The 22,788-nt window shown below is 44.9% G+C and overlaps 1 protein-coding gene across 2 annotated transcripts in view; it reads left to right on the top strand.

The window, feature by feature from the left end:
* GADD45A (growth arrest and DNA damage inducible alpha) overlaps window positions 1-22,151 on the top strand; it is a 36,654-nt gene extending 14,503 nt beyond the window's left edge. For both annotated transcript variants that reach the window (XM_069232466.1, XM_069232467.1), the window contains exon 4: window positions 21,431-22,151. In XM_069232466.1, coding sequence (XP_069088567.1) covers window positions 21,431-21,544 — 114 coding nt within the window. In that variant the 3' untranslated portion in view covers window positions 21,545-22,151. The remainder of the gene's footprint in view (window positions 1-21,430) is intronic.
* Window positions 22,152-22,788: the final 637 nt, after the last annotated feature.

Here is a 22,788-nt window from a genome sequence, read left to right as displayed (position 1 = left end):
TTTGCCGTAAGATTATTGATGATAAAACTATACATGCTGAAGGCATGAGTTATAGTTACTTGAAATAACTCTAACTTCAGGGAGGACTTGGCTTAGCAGTTCGAGTCTCATCGAAAATGCTAGCTTGAATCCAGTGGCATATTGCCCCTCTGCCATATGTAGAGTGGATGGTTAGATAACTTTTTAAAATTATTATTTGAATGCCCATCCAAATAAAATAACTGCAACACCCTGGTATGGTGTTGTGTCTGTATTTTTATTTTATTTTAATTATTATTATTTTATTTTTCAGCAACAAACTCCCTGTTTGCGTGTTTCTTTTGGGGGGTGGGGGGGGGAATGTTTTACATTGTTCAGTTCCCTGTCCATCATCTGTTCTTTTTGCAATTATGCATAATTCAGTTTGAGGTTGTGCTTCATCTATCAGAGGTTTCCTTTTGGGGTTCATTCACTCCTGAACCACAGTTAGTGTGAGTGAGTCGTTTGGAGGATGTGTTATTATTCAGGTGTGACAGAAAGGGTCCTGTGGGGAAGAGGGAATAGGTTTTTCACCTTCCAAACTAACTTATATGAAAGTGGTGTGTGTGTGATTTCTTGCCTCTGCATTCCTGTTCCCTGTGGCAGGTTAGGTCTTATAGTCCTCTGTCTCATCCATATCTTCTGATGTTCACGGAATTCTGTCTATGAAGGTTGGTATTCTGGGTCTTGTATACCTTATAGCATCAGGATTCTTGCATTTGTTTATTTTTTCTTGTGGTCTTATGGCCAATGATAGTCTGTATAGTCTGTATACGCTTCCCAGTTAGATTATTCAACAGTATACTTTCTTCCAATGTAGGCTTCAATGTAACTAAAATGGGCATGCATCCCACATATGTATACTCCTCAACTTCTGTAACTATCTAGCTGTCCATCTCCCTCAAACTATACATGCATTCTTTCGTTCGGTAGATAAACTACATGAGCTACCAGAAGTGCATACATGTGTATGTATAGAATGCAACCCCAAATATACAATGCAGAGATCACAATGAAAGACACAGTTAATCAGGTAGGTCTGCAGTTCTTGGATAAAATTACCTGTAACATTGGATATCCATCACAAGCATCTCGCACACTTCTCCAGGTAACTGTTTTGCATATCTAAGAGCAGTTATCTGCAATCTCAATGAGTCTAAAAAGGGCAGCTATTACACATTTGTCTCTTGAAGAATGTTTTTTTCTTTTCTACAAATAAGGGGCTTGTTTACGTGCTGATTATAACATTACCCACTCAGAAGCCATCCTGAAATGGATTGCTTAGAAGTGGCCAAACCTGTGTGATCGGTCATATAGTTGATGAACTATGGTTAGTTTTCCATTGGTTTTTGGTTCTGTCTACATAAAAGCGTAGGGATTTCTCTCTCTGTTTGAGAAGACATATTTTGAATGAAGGTTGTGAATGAAATTGACTGATTTACATAAAAAAATGGAAATTACTTTGGAAATAAAAGCAGGGCTCTTCTGATGGAACATTGCATGGTTCCTGAAAATACAAAGCCCAGTTAGATAAATAGAGGATGAGGTGATGCTGACCAAGTCTCCTACAAGTTAAGTCTTCTAAAGGAGCTTTGTGCATCCATTCGGAGGGGGGAAGGTTGTCTGATTCAAGAGGACTGTATTCAGTTCCCCGTATCTGGGGCAGAGGGTGGTAGATGGTTTCCTAACTAATGGAAGCACTTTTCTTATACCCTCTAAAGTCCCTTATCACAGGGAGTTTGACGAATTAGGTTTGTGAAGGATGCTTTCTTTATGCTGAAATAGCTTCCATATGTACCACAATTAATTAATTAAAATTGCCTACAAATAGTTGTGGCTTGAAGTCAAACATGGCAGATGTGTTTAGCATGCTTTTGGACTAACAACCCTGAAACCCTATGACTTCCTGACTCGGGCCAGCTTTTACTGTCCCAAACTGCTGTCTGGCCTTGGGGGAGTTCCTACCATCTTCATCGGACCTGAGCTCTGGGCTGATTCTGAGCCAGTGGGAGGTATGAGGGAGTGACTCCTGTGATGGATGGCAGAGACAGTACCTGCTGGCTGGCTAATGAGCAGGTAAGTGGAGCGATAATGCAGCAGCTGACCAGAGTGGTGTTTATCCCGTACCCTCCTTCTGGGCTGGGAGGCTGAAAGTCGGTGCGCTGAGGAGTAGGTGAGTCTGACACTTCAGATGGGGACTGGTGGTGGGGTGGCCACAACAGCTGTGGCCTGTTGGTAGGTCAGGTGGAGCCTGGACAGGACTGTGGCCTTCACTGGGCCTTCACTGGGCCTTCACTGGGCCTCAGTGACCAAACCTGGCAGCACTAGATACCAGGTCAAGGCGCCTGCTGTAGCGCCTAGTCTTAGCCTCAGAGTGATGTGCATGCTGCTGCACAACCCTAAACTCAATCTACATTGATTGTGGTGGGCCCTCCAAACCCCCTTCTGTGGCATTGGTGAGAGACCTTGTTTTATTAGCCTGATAGCAGACCCTCTCAGTCGAAGCTGTGACCTGGAACTTGTGGGGCTTAGGGGACCCCTGCTGTATGAAACACTTTCATTGTAAACCGCATGTAGAATTCTTGCACCATCCCACATATCTCTCAGTGAGTGACTTTTTTCGGAAGAGTATCCAGGCTGGGGATGAGGCACAGCTATTCGACTTTGGAGCCTTTAGAACCCTTAATCAGATGTGGTGATAATCGCCAAGCCTGCATAATTCACCGCCAGGTGTGCTGTAGTGCCCCGTTCCTATCACCTGTTCTGGTCTGTCCCTACCACCTTTTCTGCTCCTTTCAAGTCCATGCAGATAGGACTCAATCTAGAGACAGCTAGACCTAAAAAGAAGCATTCTATCCGTGTGTTTGGGGAGGGCCTCACCCTTTCACTGGGCTGTGGTCAACCCAGTTGCTCGACTTGACCAAATAGGGAAAGAATGAAAAGTTTACACACCACGCTCTTCATCCAGAAACTCAAGCAGATAAACTCTCAAGTATTATCTCAAGGCATTTGAATCGCAGATCAAGGCAATGGGCCCCACCAACACTATTCTGCAAGCCATCTCAGACTTACGTACTGCACTTGAACATAAAATAGGAGAGGTAGCCTTTGATGCATTATTGCTGCACAATAATGTTTGACATATAGTGGAAAGGATCACTGGTAGAAGGAAGGTAGAATCTGAAGTGGAGGACGCACTCCGCATACTAAAATCCATGGTTTCTCATCTTTCTATTTCAACTAAGGCCCATACTGAGAGGTTTGAACATGCTGAAGGGCTTGCTGCTGCAGTAAATTGCATATTATTGGCTTCCCCAAAGGCGTGGAGGGAACACAGCCTGAGCTGTTCCTTTGAGTCATGGCTGAAAACCATCATTCCTCCAGATAAACCCTCATAATGTTTTGTCTTTGAAAGAGCCCATCATGCGATAGCACAGAAACTACCACTGGATGCACCATCTTGAGCACCGATATCCAAAATCCTAAATTACAAAGATTGAGATGTGATCCCAATGACGGTTCACACCCTTGGTGAACTGAAGCATAATACACAGTATATACCCAGCTTATTCTTGGTTCTTCCAGACTCATAGTCGTTTGAGGGCATTAAAACAACTCCTAGCTTTAAACCAAGAGTATAAGCTCCTATATTGATCTAAGCTGAAGGTTATTCTTCAACCAAAATTATTTCTTGACACGCCAGAGGCTGCACGGGAATGGGTTTAGGAGAGTAAGGATCTTCAAAGTACTCACCTATGCCCCTTTTTGCAAACTTTTTGCCCCCTAATCGACAGCGCAGGGAAACAAGGTGAGGGCTGACATTGGCCCGACGTTGTCAAAAATCACAATCCGATGTTTTCCAGATATTCTCCTTATCCTATTCCATCTGCAATAGGCATAGCCACAATCCTGCAGTAATTTTTTGTTTACTGTGTGGATATCTCAAAACCAAATGCGCACTAGTTCGGATTGCTGTACAGATGATGCAAAAACACCAACTTAGAACTATCTGAAGTTTGGTTATCTCCCTGACTAGGGCAAGAACTGCTATTTATGGAACAGGCCTAGAAAAATCTACTTTCCCACTCGCTATGGCAAGTCCTATTTTATCACGGCGGGACCTACTCACCTCTTCTGGCGAGGTGACATTTCTGTCCAGTCAGAAAGTGAAGGAGCAAAAAAAGACGCCTTTAAATCTTGTTCTTGTCACATTTTCTCTGTGTTCAGAAACAGAGGTCAAAAGTCATGTTGACATTTTTCATTCTGACTGCAGAGTTCCAAATTTTTTTAAGGCTAACTGCCTGACCTGCTTTAAAACGTGTGAAATTAAAGGCTGCAGAGTGTCTAGTTTTTCCTAACACAGAACATTTAAATAACTAAGTTAACCGTACAAACATTTCAAAATGTGTCCGTAGTTGTGAAAGACCATTTTTTTATTTGTTGTTTTAAAAATATTTTAATAGGATGAAAACAAACCAGAACACTTTGCTTGGTGATGTGCAAATGATAAATATGTTTTCTGAAACCCAATTTTCACAGATTATTGTTAATATACTATATAGTTTTATCCCCATTAAGCTGCAAGCTAGTTGGAAGGTTTTTGGACATTTCTTTCAAACTTACTGTCTGTAAATGACAGTGTGCTACCACATTATGCTTCAGTAATATACTTATTAAAGTGAGTGTTTAAAAACACTGAGAAACACTCTGATGGCAATGCTATAAGTAAACAAAGAGACAAGTCATGGATCGTGTGTACCCTATATGTGGGCTAGATTCTTGTTATACATGTGTCAAACGTTTAGTCTGTTTAATTAAACAAAAGGTTTTTTTGTACAGCAGGAATGCTGAACTCACATATGTACTCCCATGTGAGAATAAAGAAAAAGGTGACTGTAAAATAAAATATTTGCCTAGGATCAAACAATTTGAGGCCTGTTTACATGTCAAGTACATTACAGTTATATCGAGTAAATTATTCAAGTTACTCGACCTGCAGGTCTAGCAACATTTAATGACTTTTCAAGGCCTGGACAGGGTAATCACAACACCAGCAGCACTCTAAATCGACCCACCTCAAAATGTCTATTCATGAAAAGCTAGAAACATGACAAAGCCTTATGACTCTTTTTTTTTTTTTGCAGCACAGAACCCAAGCATAGGATTAGTTAGTGCTGTCTACAATGAGCTGAAAAATGACAAACACATTTTCACATTTCAAGGGCAGTACTACAATTGTATAATACTTTCCAAGATAACCTGGAATGAGTAAAAGCACCCCCTGACATGTTTCGTTCTCATTGGAACTCTTCAGGGAAAAATAGCTGTTTTCAGACATGAGGGACATCTACTGTAGGTCTAACCTCAATGCTTTGGAACGCTGCTAAATTATGGAAAACACCTCCTAGGAACTCTTGAGTAATTTCCTGGTTGTTGACTGCAAAAATGTTAAGACTATTATTACTTTAGTTTGGGCAGGGGTTGTAGGCACAAATGCAGCCGGCCATCTATGTGACTCCCTCTACAGGATGGGGGAGCATGGATGGCTCCAGTCTTCCTCTTGTCTGGCACTCTCACATAGCTCCCACCCCCTGTCCGGCCTTCCCCCAGTTACTACCTGTTCAGAGCCCTGAGTGGCAGTGTTTTACCATTAAAATCAGTTGTTTACTTCTTTTCACCTACTTGCCCTTTTTTAAATTTCATACCTTAGGGAATAAAATGTGATCTGCACACTCTCAAGCCTCAACCCTCCATGGCCTCATAGAATGCATTTTAACATTCTTTTAAAATGATGATACCTACCTGAGACCCTTAGGTAAATGTGTTGATATTCTGTCTGAAATGTTGAACTGTGTATTTATGAATTCTAAGTATTGCATGTGCATGGAGTTTCATCACAAAAAGGTAAGGGCTGCAGTTTTTAGGTTGAGTCTACCAGATTTTGCAAGCTGTTTGGTTGCAAAAGGTCTATTGTGGACTTACCAAAAAATTACAGAGGGTTCAGCACAACTATTGCTTACCATTGTTGGCATCATTTTCACTTTTGCTTCTTATTCTTCGACTTTCCTTGCCTGTCATGAGTTTGTCCCTCCCCTGGAGCATAGCTTCTTTATAGGCTCTCTGATTGGCTGGCTTCTATCCTTCCACTTTTCACTTTTAGGGAACTTTTTTTTTTTTTTTTGTTAAACACTTCATGAGAGTTCATGTGTTTTTTTTTCAAATGTCTCCTTTTTTCCCCTTGCGTGCTTCCTCCAAATACCCAGCCCATGCTCTCTGGTTCTCGCTTGTGTACTTTATCCTCCGTCTTCCCTCACACTCTTTTATTCTCATCCTTCTGAGCTTGTATCCACTCCTTATATTTCTGACCCTTTCGAGTGATTCTCCTCATTAGTATCAATTTCTCAACCCCCCGCCTTCCCCCACATTCTTTTCTCACTTGTGCTGTGTTCTTCTCCTCACGTGTGACTCTCCCTTGCGCCAACATGTTTCTCTGGTTTGCACAATACTATCTCCTTGCCCCCACCTACACCCTCCTCCATTATCCCCACTCTTCCCCCACATCCACCATCTTGGATCGGTAAATAAAGAGTTAAAGTAAAATGATGCTAGATCATTCTGCTGGTGCATGCATGCGTTCTGATGCATGTGGTTGCACCATTGTGCCTTTTCAAAAAAATTATTTTGGGCCATTCTGCACAGTATTGGGCTGTAGAGCATTGCCAAAAGCAATTGGTAAAGCCAACAGGTCCCAAAGATGAGACTTACTGGCTTTGCCAATGCTTGTTATTGATTGGATCTACATAGTACAGTCATTGGCATATTTACCTTCTCTGTGTTATCATTTTTTATTCTATGATACTGATGGAGTAAAAGCCAAAATTGTTATTGCTATTGTAATTACAGATAAATAATTCTAAATATTTTATTTGTGTTTGAAAAAACTTTCTTTCATTATAGTCATAAAAGGGGTGTATCCTTGATAGTGGACTATCAAAACTTAACTGCTTTTACCCGCTCAGAATAAGGCAGCTTGGGTTATCCAGGCATGAATAAATGTGAAAACATCTTATTGCAGTTGTTACAATCTGAATACATTTGATGAAAACAAACTGCGTCTCCTAACTTGCAAGGATATGCTTTACATCACTGGTGGTCTCTGACAAGGAGTTTTCTAGACTTCTTTCTAACTGCACAGTTTTTAATGTTGAATGATTTCAGTTACTATTTTATGAAGGAGACAAAGATGTAAATGGATTCTTGTGAAGTAAAAGATAGGTGTTAAATGTTGGATGATGCCCAATAAGTCTCATATAATTCATTTTTAGGTTGAGCACGAAGGTGCTTTGACCTGTTGTAAGTCTTGTTATTATTTCTGTGATGTAGAGTCTTAGCTTTGCTTATAGGAGTTAGCCTTCTAAAAGCGGAATCTAAGGGTGTGGCCAAAATGGCAGATGGGTAGGCAGCATCCTGCTGTCCTATGCCTGACACCAGCTGAATTGATAACCGGAGGAGTCCGGGGGGCCTCCACGCCAGTGTGGTCTTGCCGCTGATGGCTTGGCATGTAAGGGGAGGGGGCCAGCTGATGCTGATGGCCCTGATCGTGTACTGAACCAGTCCCAAGAGCTGGCAGCAAGACACAAAGACAGTCAGTGGGTAATCTCCGGCCATTGTGGAGCAGCAAACCCAGGAGGAGACAGAGCCCACCATGGCGTGACGTCCTTGGCCATGGGACTCCATGTGATTCAATACATAACAGTGGTGGATGGTGGCAACAGAGATTTGACATGGCGAAGGTGGCCTGCAGGGCCAGAAATGGGGCCTAGAGTAAAGCCAGGAAATGGCAGGGCCATCTTTGCGGCGTCAGAGTACGCTGCGTAACAGATGAAAGCATGGTGCTGCCCCAGAACCAGGTTGCTTGCGGGCTGGGGTTACCCTAGAGCCCCGACATTGAATGAGCCAAGGTCCGGAGCAGACAGGCAGGCTGGAGGCTGCTGCTACTCGACAACTTGCAGCAGCACAGGTGGCTACTGATGGGACCCTCAAATAAGAATGGGCCAGGAGAGCAAACTGAGCCAGTGACCAGACAGTGCGGTTTCAACACTGACCATCTGGGGGATTATGGTGCATCAGGTGCACATGTAGGAAGCCAAGAGGGATAGTGCCAAGAAGCCACCTCTAGCCTAGATTCAAGAGACTGAGGGCCTCCCATGTGAAGTGAGGCCTCCAGGAAGGGGTGTAGGGAGGGGGAGGTCTGCCTCCTTTGGAATGTGGTGTACTTGAAATTTGTTTGGGAGAAGATCTGTGTAACTTGCCTCTTCCACAACCCAACTCCAACCCTAGTGAGGCGCCATTGTAGACTGGCATGGTAGGAGACCTATCCTCCATTTGGCACTCAGCAGTGTAAACAGCTCTGTCAAGTGACTCCCACATAGGCACCAGTGCTTGGTATATTGTTCCGATACACAATCATGGTGTGGCACCTGGGAAATATAAGAAAAGGAAGTGTGCAAGATATGAAAAGCAGGTAAGCGATGTCCAAGCGTGACTTACTCTGCGGAGACTGTGCCCCCATCCACCCCCCTCGCTGCGTCTTTCCCTGGTTGCCGACATGGAACCCTTTACTTAAGCCTCCATGGAGTGCCTCTTTGACACTCTGAGCGGATCTGTTATCTGTTTTACAAGACCTTACTAAGGAACTCAACAAAGTCAGAAACAGGATTTTAATGACATCGGCAAAAAGCTTTCTACTCCTAAGGACACAAGTACATCACAAGACAGGCGGAGATGTGAAGCAAAAAATCATTACACCAAAGGACCAGTAGCTAGAGGTGGACCATGGAATTGGTCCTAGTGGCAAAACGTACGAACAAGGTGTGGTCCCGCAAAAAGAAGAGTGCTCTGATACAGCCCAGTATGTACAGAGGCTATTCCAACACATTTTGTCTGCCAAGGACACCTGTGACATCGAGATTGATAAGGTGGGGCCCCGTGGTCCAAAAGGCTATAGAGCCTCAGACATTATAGCCTGCTTTCACCACTTTACAGTGTGAGATCACCCGCGCAGTGAGGGAGTGTGGCTTCAGAGTTCTGGAGCCATAAGATCTCACTGTTTCAAGACCTTGATTATCTCACTGCAGGAAAGCAGACTTCAAACCTGTCACTGATTTCCTCAAAGACAAACTATGGTTGGGCCATCCATTTTGTGTTATCTTCAGATTGCTAGAACGACTATTCTAGCTGAGCTCGATTTTGAAGGTCCAAGAACTTGCATCAGCAGCTATGATCTGGGATTAGCAACTGCCCCCACGTGTCACAGATAGCTGTGTCCATTCCTTGACAAACTTGAAACTGAATCCCTTCACCATGGCTCTAGAAAGACAAGCCATCTTAGACAGCTTGCTGAGGCAAGAGGACATATTTAATACTTCATAGCAATCCCTCCTGAGATTTTTGATCTGTTGTGCCTGAGATGGGGCCTCGTTGGGAGTGCTGTGCCTTTCAAAACTACGCAGCTGCAGGCAAAGGGCAGCCACCCAAAAGAAGACCCTGTCAACCCATACTGTAGGCACACAACCTTTGCTCGTTCTCCTGTGTGTTGCCCCTTTTTGATGACCATGGATTGTTACACCAAACTAGTTTGTCATGGTTTTTCATGGCACTAATTTATTGAATCAAACTTAAGTGTTAAGATGTATTGCTGATAGTCCTACCATTCACTTCCATTGGCCATCCACTTGCCCACGTTTCATCACCCACTAGCTAAAAGTTATTCTACTAACCACATACTATGGTGAGGCTGGACAAGCTAAGCGTCATGGTTTTTCACTTTCAGGCAGAAGTAAATAGCTTTAATATTGGGGATCAGACCAACCCAGCTAAGCAGGCGGTGATGCTCGCCATGTAACACATGACAGAGTGCGACATATGCCTTATTCACGAGACCCAAATGCTCCCTCAGGAGTAGCACAGACTCAAATACTGGTAGTTCCCTAGAACATTATTTCCTTCCGGCCCAAAAATAAGACGGGTGAGTATCTTGGTGTCAATCAGATTTCTGGGGATGCTTGGAGCCTAAGTTTTGGAGCACAAAGGACGGTTCTTGGACTTCTGGTATGAGCTAAGCAAGCAATCCTTCACGGTGGTGAACTCCTGTGCCTCTTACAAGGGTCAAGAGTCGTTCCGCCATCAGGCCAGCACAGCCATCCTACAGTCGCTACTGAGTGTGGTTTTAGTAGGAGAAGGCTTCAACATTATGAATAATGAGGTAGATAGGTTGTGCCGTAGGTATGGTCATTCCGAGGCCTTTAACACATGGCTGAGACGGCTAAAGGAGACCCGGATGGTAGATGTGTGTTGACGACTCCATCATATGTAATCTGACTACACATACTCCTCGGCCACACAAAAACATGTGCAAACATTAACTACTTCCAAGGTAAACACTTGATGTTGGAGAAGACAAAGGAAATAGAGATTCCTCCCCTGACCCTCTCTGATCACACCCCAGTCTCTATCAAGCTATACTTCTCTGGGGTAAGGAAAGCCCAGGGATTCTGGATGCCATTATACAATCTGAGAACAACATAGCATCAGTGCAAGCTGCCATTTCCTGGATTTTTGGCTGAAAATGACATGGGGGGGGGGGGATAGAGCACATCAAGTGCACCTTATGGGACACATTGAAGGCAGTAATCAGACACCGGATAGCCATTATAGCTAATAATGCAAGAAGGGAGAAAAGGGGGATCTTGAATGCTCCATGCAGGAACTGGAAGCGGCCCACGAACAAAGTGGGGCACCAAGAGTTTGGCAAACACTGTCATCCGCACAAGCCCAACAGTGGCTACTAGATTTAAGACTGGGCTGAGTATGCTCAGGTTAAAGTACTTGTCCTCAAACTCCGGGCAAAAGTAAATCAAGAAAGAGTGAAACACCTCACTGCTGTACAAGACAACAGTGGATGGGCAGATTGTGCAAAATTAGAACATTTCACAAAACCCTCTATACTCCACAGAATCTACTCTCCACAAATTTCCAACCATCATGAAGGCTAATCTTCCCCATGCTGACCACCCCACAAATTGAGCTTCTAGATGAACCCGTTACACAAGCAGAAGTTATTTCGGCTATTGCTATGTTAAAACCAAATAAAGACCCATTCCCTGATGGATTAATGCCTAGCTTCTAAAATATTTTGTGCTAGACCTTGGTCCCTATTCTGGCTGTTCCAGTAAAAAGGGGGACTAGGAGTTTAACTGGTCCAGTGTACGTACTCCCTAATCATAATGAATCAATCAACAGAGTATGCTGTTCCAAACACTTAAGGTGTCTCAGGTATGGGTAGGATCAGAAGCAAAGGCCCTCATGTATCATCATTGGGCTTACTCCACGTCAGACTGGCACTGCAGTGTCTGACGGGACCCTTGTTTGGGCCTCTTTGACAGAATTTTGTGACAGAATAAAGGGTATAACAAGGCTGGAGAGAAAGAAAAAAATTGTAAAATTGGCTCTGAAGCTCCCCTAACCACTCCATTCTATGCTACTTCACTCTACTCTGAAACAATCTACTCTTTGCCACTGCACTCTATTCCACTCCACACCACTGTGCTTTATGCCGCTACTCTTCAAACATAAGCACTTTATGCCGCTACTCTTCAAACATAAGCACTCTATGCAATTCCACTCCGTGACCATCTACTCTGCTTTATGCCACTCTACTCTACAACACTCTATGCAACATATTCTACGCCACGACACTCCATGCCTCTCTATGACACTCTACTCCACTTTACGACACTCCACACTTCTCTGTTTTACCCCACTAACTTTTATTCATGCTGAACAGAAGCCACACTGGTGTGAAACAGTGCTCAAACATGTTGGCAAAGCCAATAGCTCTTCCATTGGCTGGACCTATTTGGCTTTGCCAGTGCTTGTTCTAAATACTACTAAAACATACTGTATGGGGCAGTGGGTCAACCTCCTTCAGCTGTTGGCTAACTTCACTGTGAGTGGTTCCATTCTGCCACTTTACAAAGAGCACATCCCCACACAAAGTAGTTGGTAATGACTTTTACTTTTAGCCATTGTGTGTTTTTAAAGCCATGCTGCTTCTCCTATAATAAAATGCAGCAGATGATGGATTATGTGTCAAATATGGCTCTTCCATAATTATGCAGTAAATCCCAGGGCCGCAAAATTGCATAATTTCAGTGATTATAACTTAGCATCTATATGGGAGTTTGGTGTAGGACATATGATTTGGAGAAGTACTTCATTCATGATGCAGTGAACTAGTAACTGTGCCTAAGTACTGGGTGTTTAAGAACAGACTAAGTGCCCGATTTAGTTCTTGGTGGAAGAGTTACAACAGTGACAGATATCCCGTCTGCCAAAATATAAATCCCATTAAATCCTATGGGATTTATATTTCGGCGGACGGGATATCCGTCGCCATTGTTACGGAGTAACGCAGTCGCTAAGAACTAAATCAGGCCCTAAGTCATGCATTTTGGTATCTATCTTCCTTTGTAGGAACAGTCTTTGCAGTGGACACTTATTAGCAAAGGCTTCTAACCGAGACCACATCTGAAACAGGAAGTTATAACTTTTGTGTAGCATGTTGGGCAAAGTCTGAAGTGGGTTAGAATAAAACGTCTGCAATGATTAGTTTCAATAAAGCTGATGAGATGGGAACGGCACTGAACGTGGAGACATGGGCGGCTGGTTTGAAAAGTTGCTAAGGTTTTAGGATTAGGCTGGCTTAATTCTGTACCATTCCTGTAATGAAGTCTTGATGTTGCACTTACATTGGCTGTAGATGCAAAAATAACCGAGATCCAGATCCAGAAGTTAGGTAGTTTTGTATTTTTATCAGATTCTGTCCACTTTGAAGTTTATAAAATATCCGTGTCTCTAGCTGCTATGATGTTTTTGTGCTTAGCTTTTTATTTCCAAAGGCCTCTGTAGCAGACATACAAAATAAACAATTCCACCTCGAATGTATAAAATAAATGGAGTAAGAAACTCTGGTAAATGTGGTCCAGATGTATCAAACATTTTTGGGCCGTTTGGGATCGCAGAAATGCGTTTTGGTATGTAACAAGTCCAATTTGCGATTCGGTAACTTGTTACCGAACCGCAAATTGGGTTTGCAACTACATACCGATTCGGTATTAGGAAGGGGCGTGTCAAGGGCGTCCCTCCTAATACCGAATTGCAGAGATGTGTATGATTGATTTGTGACCATGAATGCGGTCGCATTCTACATGCAAAAACGTTTTTTAAGAGCAGGCAGTGGTCCCACAGACCACTGCCTGCTCTTAAAAAATGAAAAGAAAAGAAAACTTTTCATTTTTAAACGCATCCCGTTTTCCTTCCAGGAAAACGGGCTGCATTTAAAAAAATAAATAAATGATTGCTTTATTGAAAAGCAATCACAGACATGGTGGTCTGCTGAGCCCAGCAGGCCACCATCCCTGTGATTGTAGCCATTCGCAATGGCTCACAAATTGCGACCTACCTCATGAATATTAATGAGGTAGGTCGATTTGCGAGCCCTTGCAAATCGCAGTATGAAACTCCTGGAGTTTCATACATTCCAATAGCGATTACTTAATTGCAATTTGCTAAAAATCGCAATTAGGTAATTGCTATTGTGAAAAATTATACATCTGGCCCTAAATTCACAGTTTCTGATGGATACAACTACCTGTGGATTCCTCACCTAATGAATACTCCCATGGCGCCAGCATTCGACGGAAATCTTCTTACTAGTCTCTGCACGTCGACGAGGACGTCACTCTAGCCCACGCGACGCCGTCTGACGTCATACAGACAATAAGAGGTCCTCGACGACGTGCGGACGTCAGTTCCCTTTTTTCCATGCATTCGAAACGGTTATCTTCGAGGGAGCAACTGTTACTTTTTTGGTTACAGTGTATTTTTGCTGCGTAGTCTTTCGCTGTGGTAATAATGTCGCAGAGAAAGTCTGGATTTAAGCCTTGTCGTGAGTGTGGAGGCAAGATGTCGGTGACGGATCCTCATTCCGATTGCCTTTGGTGTTTGAGCTCCGACCACGACGTCTCGACTTGTGATTCATGCCAGCACATGAATCCAAAGGCCCTCAAGGAACGTGAGGCGAAGCTGTTTATGGCTAAATCGAAGGAGAAGCATCACAAGAAGTCTTCTTCTCCAAGACATCGGCGTCATCGAGACTCCCGGCGCCGTAGAGAATCTCGGCGTCATTCGAAGGAGACTCGTTCCAGGTCTTCGGATCGGCGCCGAAGGACATGGGAGATCAGTCCCACGGTTACGCCGCATCCTTCGACGCCGTTGCCCTCTCCGCCGTCTCCGACTTCACCTGGACAGGCGTCGGTGATTGAGGTATTGGAGCCTCAGGTGTTTTCTCCGGCGCAGACGCCGAGGCCGGCGTCGGGGTCGCCTCCGAGACAGGCACCTCAGTATCCGGCTTTTCCCACACCTGGAGCCGATAGTTCCGCATTCTTGAATGCGATGTATGCCATCTTCCAACAGATGGCTCCAGGGGGTGCTCCGGCTGGGCCTTTGGCCTTTTCTTTGGGTGATCCTGCGCCTCTTCGGCCGGCACCCTTTATGCCCTTTCTCCCTTTTGGGAACGTGGGCTCGGCGCCAGTGTCGGCGCCGGTGGCCGCTCCGGTGGCTTCAGAAGGATTGGCCCCGGGGATTTCCATCCCGTCGACGTCGAAGTCGGGATTTCGGCCTGTGACTCCGGTGGGTCCATCTGCTTCAGCTGCTCTTTTGTCGGCGCCGAAGTTACCTGTGGCGCCGGACGCGGCGTCGGTGGCTTCTGAAGATCGGCGCCGATCTTCGACTTCGGCGGAGGCATTGTCGACTCCGCGTATTGAACAGCGACTTCATTCCAGGAGACGTGCTCTCCGTGTATTAGAAGAGCAGGAGTACCAACGAGCCCTGGAGGAAGGAGAGCTAGAGGACTCGTGTGATGGGCTGCGTGGACTGGGGTCGGCCAGTGGGCTGGACACTTCCCCTGAGTGGGATCTTTCGTCCCCGGGAGAGTATACTGAGGAGGCTGCTTCCTTTCATGCAGTGGTACGGAAGGCAGCTAGTTTTTTGGACCTGCCTTTGCCGGTGGTGGAGGCTAAACAAAACCTTTTAACAGAGGTGCTACATCCGGCCTCAGCTGCGGCGGAGCCTCTGTTGCCATTTAATGACGCTCTGCTGGATCCGGTGATAGAGGTGTGGAAGAGGCCGGCATCTTCCCCAGCAGTTCACAGAGCTGTGGCCAGGAGGTATCGGGCGGCTCCGACTGACCCTGGGTTTCTATCTAGGCACCCTACGCCGGAGAGCTTGGTGGTGCAGGCCTCCTGTTCAGCCAAGTCAGCGCCTGGTTCTTTCCCGACGGTGCCTGGGGACAGAGATTCAAAGAAGCTAGAGGCGCAGTCGAAGAAATTTTTTTCGGCCTGCAGTCTGGCGTTAAAAGCCACCAATGCAACCTGTATCCTGGGGAGGTATATTCATGCTCTGATGGATGACATTTCCTCATCGTTTACAGAGATTCCCCAGGGTCTTTTGGATCTTGTCTCAAATGCCCAGGCTGCTGCGACCCAGATTATCCAGACGGGACTGGATACCACCGACTCGGTAGCCAGAGCAATGGGCACAACTGTGGTGGCAAGGAGACAGGCCTGGCTCCGTAACTCAGGCTTTTCTGCAGATGTACAGTCCACATTGTTGGATCTCCCGTTTGATGGGGACAAACTGTTTGGAGCCAAGGCTGATTCGGCCTTGGAACGTTTTAAGGAAAGCAGGGCCACGGCTAAGTCGTTAGGGCTCCAAGCTCCTTCTTCCACGGCCTCTACCAGATTTTTCAGGAGGTTTCGTGGATTTGGGCGTGGCTCTTCCTCCTCTTCCTTTCGGGGAAGATATCAGCAACCTGCCTCTTCCCATCCCTATAGATCTTTCAGGGGGAGAGGTAGGGTCCGCACCAGAGGAGCCTCTCAGCAGCACTCTGCCTCTTCCTCATCCTCTGGCGGGGTGCAGCAGGGGAAGCAGCCTTAGGCTTCCACCATTTCCCACTCACTCCTCTCCTGTAGGGGGAAGATTACAGCATTTTCTCACCAAATGGAAGACTGTTACAACGGACACTTGGGTTCTCAGTATTGTGGGAAAAGGCTACACCCTTCCCTTTCGGGAGTTCCCGCCCCTCATCCCGCCCCGCCCTTCTTATTGTTCAGAAGAACACCTCCTGTTGCTAGAACAGGAGGTACAAGCCCTCCTTTCCAAGGGCGCGGTGGAGTTGGTCCCAGAGCAGGAAAGGGGTCGAGGATGTTACTCAAGGTATTTCCTGATTCCCAAGAAGGATGGTCATTTGAGACCAATTCTGGACCTGAGGATCTTGAATTGGTTCCTCAAGCAGGAAAAATTCAAGATGCTGACCCTAGCACAGGTGCTTTTGGCGTTGAACAAGGAAGACTGGATGGTGTCTGTCGACTTGCAGGATGCTTACTTTCATATCCCGATACTCAAGTCACACAGGAAGTATCTCCGGTTTGTGGTGGGATCGCAACACTATCAGTTTGCGGTCCTTCCGTTTGGTCTTACTTCAGCACCTCGAGTCTTCACGAAGGTGATGTCGGTGGTTGCGGCAGAACTCAGAAGGAAGGGGATAGCAGTATTCCCTTACTTGGACGACTGGTTGATCAAAGCCAAGTCCCCGGAGCTTGTGTCGCATCATCTGCAGTCAACAACCCAGTTGTTGTTCGACCTGGGTTTTTCGGTGAACGAGCCCAAATCTCACCTAGAGCCCTCTCAGCGCCTCCTGTTCATAGGGGCAGTACTGGATACAACATTGGGTCGGGCCTTTCCTCCGCCTCAGCGGATTCAAGATATTCAGGATTTGGTTCCAATGTTTCGAAATGGAGCGGTAGTTCCAGTCCTCAAGGTCCTTCGTCTGCTCGGTCTGTTTGCCTCCTGCATTCTGTTGGTCACGCATGCTCGCTGGCACATGAGGGCTCTTCAGTGTTGCCTCCGAAGGCAGTGGTCTCAACACAAAGGGGATCTAGAGAGTACTGTCAAGATCTCCAGAGATGCTGCTGTGGATTTGAAGTGGTGGATTGCAAGCAACAATCTTTCACAAGGAAAGCCGTTCCAGCAGTCGCCACCAGTGGCCACAGTCATAACGGATGCTTCCACTCTAGGGTGGGGAGCTCATCTGGGGGATCTGGAGATCAAAGGTCTTTGGTCTCCAGAGGAACAGATGTTTCACATCAATCTGTTAGAGTTACGGGCTGTACGTCTGGCTCTCAAGGCCTTCCTCCCTTCCCTTCGTGGTCAGTCGGTACAGGTCCTAACGGAAAATACTACCACGATGTGGTACATAAACAAGCAGGGAGGAGTGGGGTCGTACCTTCTCTGCAGAGAAGCTCTTCGACTATGGTCCTGGGCAAAGGACCATCGGATTTGCTTGATAGCAAACCATCTGGCCGGAGTCTTGAACGTGCGTGCGGACAGTCTCAGTCGCCAATTCTCGGCAGACCATGAGTGGCGTCTCCATCCAGATCAAGTCCGTTTAATCTTCCAGAGGTGGGGGTTTCCTCGGGTAGATCTGTTTGCCACTCGAGAGAACGCGCATTGTCCGTTATTCTGCAGCCTCCAGTATCCGATGCAGGGAGCGTTGGGGGACGCGTTTCAAATAACCTGGTGCGGCCAGTTGCTTTACGCGTTTCCTCCCATACCCTTGATTCCTCGAGTATTGAGGAAGATTCGCCAGGACCGGGCTCTAGTCATCCTAATAGCTCCGGATTGGCCAAGGAGGGTATGGTACTCCGACCTTCTCCAACTCTCAATGTGCCCTCCGCTCCATCTCCCTTTCAGGGCAGACCTCCTCTCGCAGTCGCAGGGGCAGGTTCTACACCCCAACCTCCAGAGTCTGCACCTACATGCCTGGAGATTGAACGGGGCAACCTGAGTTCCTTCTCTCTCCCGCCTGAGGTAGTGGATGTTATATTAGCGGCCAGGCGACACTCCACTAAATCTATCTACGCTAATAGATGGTCTAAATTTGTTGCGTGGTGTGGAGAGAGGCAGATTGATCCTTTGCATGCTCATCTATCGGACGTTTTGTCTTTTGCTCTGTCTCTAGCGCAGAAAGGTTGTGCAGTGGCTACCATTAAGGGTTATTTATCGGCCTTGTCAGCCTTCATATGTCTTCCAGACCAACCATCTTTATTTAAGTCCCCTATTGTTATCAGATTCCTGAAAGGTCTTCTAAATAAATATCCTCCAAAGCCATTCGTTATGCCGCAATGGGATTTGTCCTTGGTCCTGACTTTCCTTATGGGGTCCCCTTTTGAACCTATGCATTCTTGCCCCTTAAGGTATTTGGTTTTAAAAACAGTCTTCCTGATAGCTATAACATCAGCAAGGAGAGTGAGTGAGTTGCAGGCCTTATCAGTAAAGCCCCCTTATACAACTTTTTATGGGGATAAGGTGGTGTTGAGGACCAAGGCTGCTTTCCTCCCGAAGGTTGTTTCACCCTTCCATTTGGCTCAGGCAATTACTTTGTCCACGTTCTATCCTCCGCCTCATCCTTCCAAAGAGGAAGAAAGACTGCACCGTCTGGACCCAAAGAGAGCGTTGAGCTTCTTTATTGATAGAACAAAGGATTTCAGGCTGGAGGATCAGCTGTTTATTGGATACGTGGGCAAGAGGAGAGGAAAGGCAGTCCACAAGAGAACACTATCCAGGTGGGTTGTTCTTTGCATTAAAATCTGTTACTCTTTGGCAAAGAAGGATCCTCCTGAGGGCATTAGAGCTCATTCCACCAGAGCTAAGTCGGCCACTTCGGCCTTGGCCAGGGGTGTTCCTGTGGTTGACATCTGCAAGGCCTCAACTTGGTCGTCCCTTCACACTTTTGCAAAACATTACTGTTTGGATTCTGAGGTTAGAAGGGACGGCCATTTTGCACGGTCAGTGCTGCAGGATTTCTTGGTTTGACCATTTAGGCACCCACCGCCGGGCGTGGTACTGCTTTGGGACTCTATTCATTAGGTGAGGAATCCACAGGTAGTTGTATCCATCAGAAGAACGAGTTACTTACCTTCGGTAACGACTTTTCTGGTGGATACATTAGCTACCTGTGGATTCCTCACGGTCCCACCCGCCTCCCCGTTGCCTTTCTGGTCTTTCCAAGTAATCCTTGAGTGCGCTCCTCTTGGTCTTTGAGGGTGCAATAGATGTTGTATTTATATATATGTATATATCTTTGTGTATATACTTGATGTGTGTATATATTTAAAAAAAAAAAAAAAAAAAAAAGAGAGTTTTATATATATATATATATATATATATATAAAAGATTTACAGTTATTCATGCAATGTTGTGTATTTTTACAATATAATGGGATGTTGCCTTGCTCTTTCATTGCATTGCCTGGTTGTTCTCATGCACGTAAAAAATGATTGGTACTGACGTCCGCACGTCGTCGAGGACCTCTTATTGTCTGTATGACGTCAGACGGCGTCGCGTGGGCTAGAGTGACGTCCTCGTCGACGTGCAGAGACTAGTAAGAAGATTTCCGTCGAATGCTGGCGCCATGGGAGTATTCATTAGGTGAGGAATCCACAGGTAGCTAATGTATCCACCAGAAAAGTCGTTACCGAAGGTAAGTAACTCGTTCATCTTCATCTATCAAGTCCAACAGAGGTAGATAAATGCATTTGAAAATTGTTATTTAGACACTTTGAAGAAGAATTAAGCAACTCAGATTGATGGTGCGTGCTTTCACTTGTCCGTACGTGTACTGATCGATTTACATTTCTGGTCTGGCTTAAAAATGCACATTTTTCTCTTTTTAATCACTATTGCAGTGCTGCAATTAGTGCAGCTTTTAAAAATCGTGAATGCACAATTCTGACAAAGTCAAAAGAACGGTACAAACGATTTTTACAAATTGTGGAGTTCTTGGGATGAAAAGCAAATCTCGGACTTTTACAGGGAATGGTGAAAAGTCAAACTCCTATGTTGTGAGTTTTCATCATAGTGCATAAAACTCGATAAATAATTGTTGTGCTTTAGTTATCGTTTGGAGACTGGAAAATTATCAAATTGGCTACCAACACCTTGTTTACATAAATGTTTTCAAGATTAGTGATACGCACATTATGAGAACGCTTGAAAATTACAACCACAGAGAATGCTGGGATAGTCTAAAGACGAATGGAGATATTCACTCAAACTGAACGTGAGTGTAAACAATCTCCATTATTGAGAATGCAAATTGCCAAATTTTTAAATTGCACAATTAAAGTTCCTTTTCATCGTATGTTGAGAAAGTGTGTTTGTATTGGTTACTCCTTTTAAGGTCTCGCCTACGAGACAACATAGGTGCAAAGAACGATTGTGGGCTTAGTAGAATTTACAATGGGCTTAACGCCTGCCAATTGTCTACCACTGAGTGGCTTTTTTTCACTCTTATTTGCTTGCTCATGATTCGATTTGCGTGTTTGTCCCTCCTCTACAGCAAGGCCTCATTACAATATGAAAATGAAACAATCATTGCTAATGCCAATCAGTCTGCAATTTGGCTGCTAGCATTTTTGTCTTTGTCAGTGCTTGTTTCCTTTAGCAGCGGCTGTATAAAACATTCTTGTAGAAGTTACCGGCGATTTGCCAATATTAAAAATGCATTGGGGAAAAAAGCAAAAATATTTTTGGGTGTCAAAAAGCACACGTTGCCAGAGTTGTCCCTGACACTTAAGGCAACTGCTTTGTGCAGAATGTGCTTCTTGTAAAAAAAATTAAAAAATTAAAAGCAGAATGTTGGCACTCACAGGGAAGTTGGCCAGTGGCAGTATTTGGTTGGCCCACTGCCCCATGTTGCATGTTGCAGTGGGTGGAAAAAAAATAAAAATGAAGAGGGCTAAGTGAAAGTTCACAGTATATCACACATTTAATGTTAGTAAAATCAAAAGGACTTGGCTTGGGTAACGCCTGGCCTAAAGAGGCAAACTATTAAAGTTCCAGTGGAGCTCGAGGAGGAAAAAATATTGTCTTCACTCTTGAACTATTGTGTCTTTTTCTTCCCTGGTATTTACTTGCAGTACACCAGGGACCGGTAATATTACCGCCTGTTATTTATAGCGCCTGGAAATAGTAGTAGTGAGATGTCTTGAAACAAAAGTATAAATCAGTCAAGGGACACGTTACCCTGAGACTTTGTCTTATCGGTTGGTCCTGTCTTGACAACCAACAGCACTTTTCCAGACAGGACTAGCTGGAGGTGTTTGGTATTACACTGGTTTCATCACAGCTCCGAGTCTAGCCTTTTGATGTTATAAATCCGCTACCATTTAATTGTTAACTAGTTGCCTACTATTTGTTTTTTACAAAATATATATTTTCTTTTTAATTCAGAATCCACACGCGTCCCAGTGGAAAGACCCCGCTCTCAATCAGGTGATTTGCTTTTGCCAAGAAAGTCGCTATTTGGACCAGTGGGTGCCAGTGATAAACCTCCCCGACCGATGATGGAAGCTGGACGAAGGAACGCACAATAGAAATGCACTGAAGCTTTCAAGTACTTTTGTCGCTGCTCGAAGACAAACTGGTCTCACTGCCGCAGCAACTGGAAAAAAATCAACACGGACGTTAAGTGGGATAGGCTGAGGTCGAACAACACGTTGTGTGGGAATTAAGCTAGACGAGTCAGCAGATGGTGTGTGGCGAGGCTGGCGGCTGAGGTAATGAGGGGCTGTGTTCTAACAGCTCCGGTGTTAGTCCAGCTAAACCAGCAACAGTTTAAAAGGCTAACGGCCGCAGATGGCTGTCATATGCAAACAGTGCTGCAGCTCACTTGATATTAAAGGTAGTACTGTAGCCATGTTTTGTAGTTTTTGTTTAGAAGTAAAGCGAAAGAAACAAGAACAAAATATTCACTTTAAAAAACAGCATCATTTGAAATGTTGATTGAAGTTGTAAGTTATTCTAACTTAATTGAAGTTTATTTATACTATTAAATCCTTCAGCGACGCCTGTAATAAATTAAAATTGTAACATTGGCATACATAAAAAGAAGCATCTGCACTTTCGTTGCAACAAATCGAAAATGGTTCTCCAAAATAAAATGTAAAAATTACTTTTGCTTGGCATTTTTGTTCAATGGGTATATCAGAATGTTTACACATTTACCGCAAGTTATGCAGACTGGAATTTCATATTTTGGCAGGTTATTTTACTGTCAAATATTCTGTATGTGCATCAGTCTCGAGAGAGGTTGGTGTGGAACTGCGGTGTTTTGAAAATTAAACACAGTTTATGCTCAGCACTGTAAAGTGAAATACACCCATCCTCGGGTGGCATGGCAGTTGGAAGATTCCACACTGGACCTAAATGAAGAAGGCAATTGCATATGGGCTTGGGGGCACTATTTGTATCACAACAATTGGGAAAAGGGTGTGGACTCCGCAGCCTGAAACTAAAGAGATGGCAGGAAGAATGAGGAAAACTATTACAAATGTAAATATTCGGTGTGAGTTTAATTTGAAAGACCTTATACTGAATAATTGTTTGGAGAGCCCCTCTGCCTTTGGCCAGGGCAAGGACCATGGAATCAGTTGGTGCATTAGAGCAAGATAGTGCAATTACGTCAGAGTTTCACCAGAAGGCCCTGTGAAATCTTTCCAGAGTCAGTGCAAGTGCAAGTAACTAGTTCATGCAGTCCTCAATGAGTAGCTCCTGGGGATAGGAACGGCCCCAGGGCACCATATGTTAGC

The sequence above is a fragment of the Pleurodeles waltl genome, chromosome 4_2 (assembly GCF_031143425.1).
Source record: "Pleurodeles waltl isolate 20211129_DDA chromosome 4_2, aPleWal1.hap1.20221129, whole genome shotgun sequence".
In the NCBI taxonomy this organism is placed as follows: Eukaryota; Metazoa; Chordata; class Amphibia; order Caudata; family Salamandridae; genus Pleurodeles; species Pleurodeles waltl.
The sequence above is the reverse complement of the archived record's forward strand: the minus strand, read 5'-3'. Positions and strand labels throughout refer to the sequence as shown.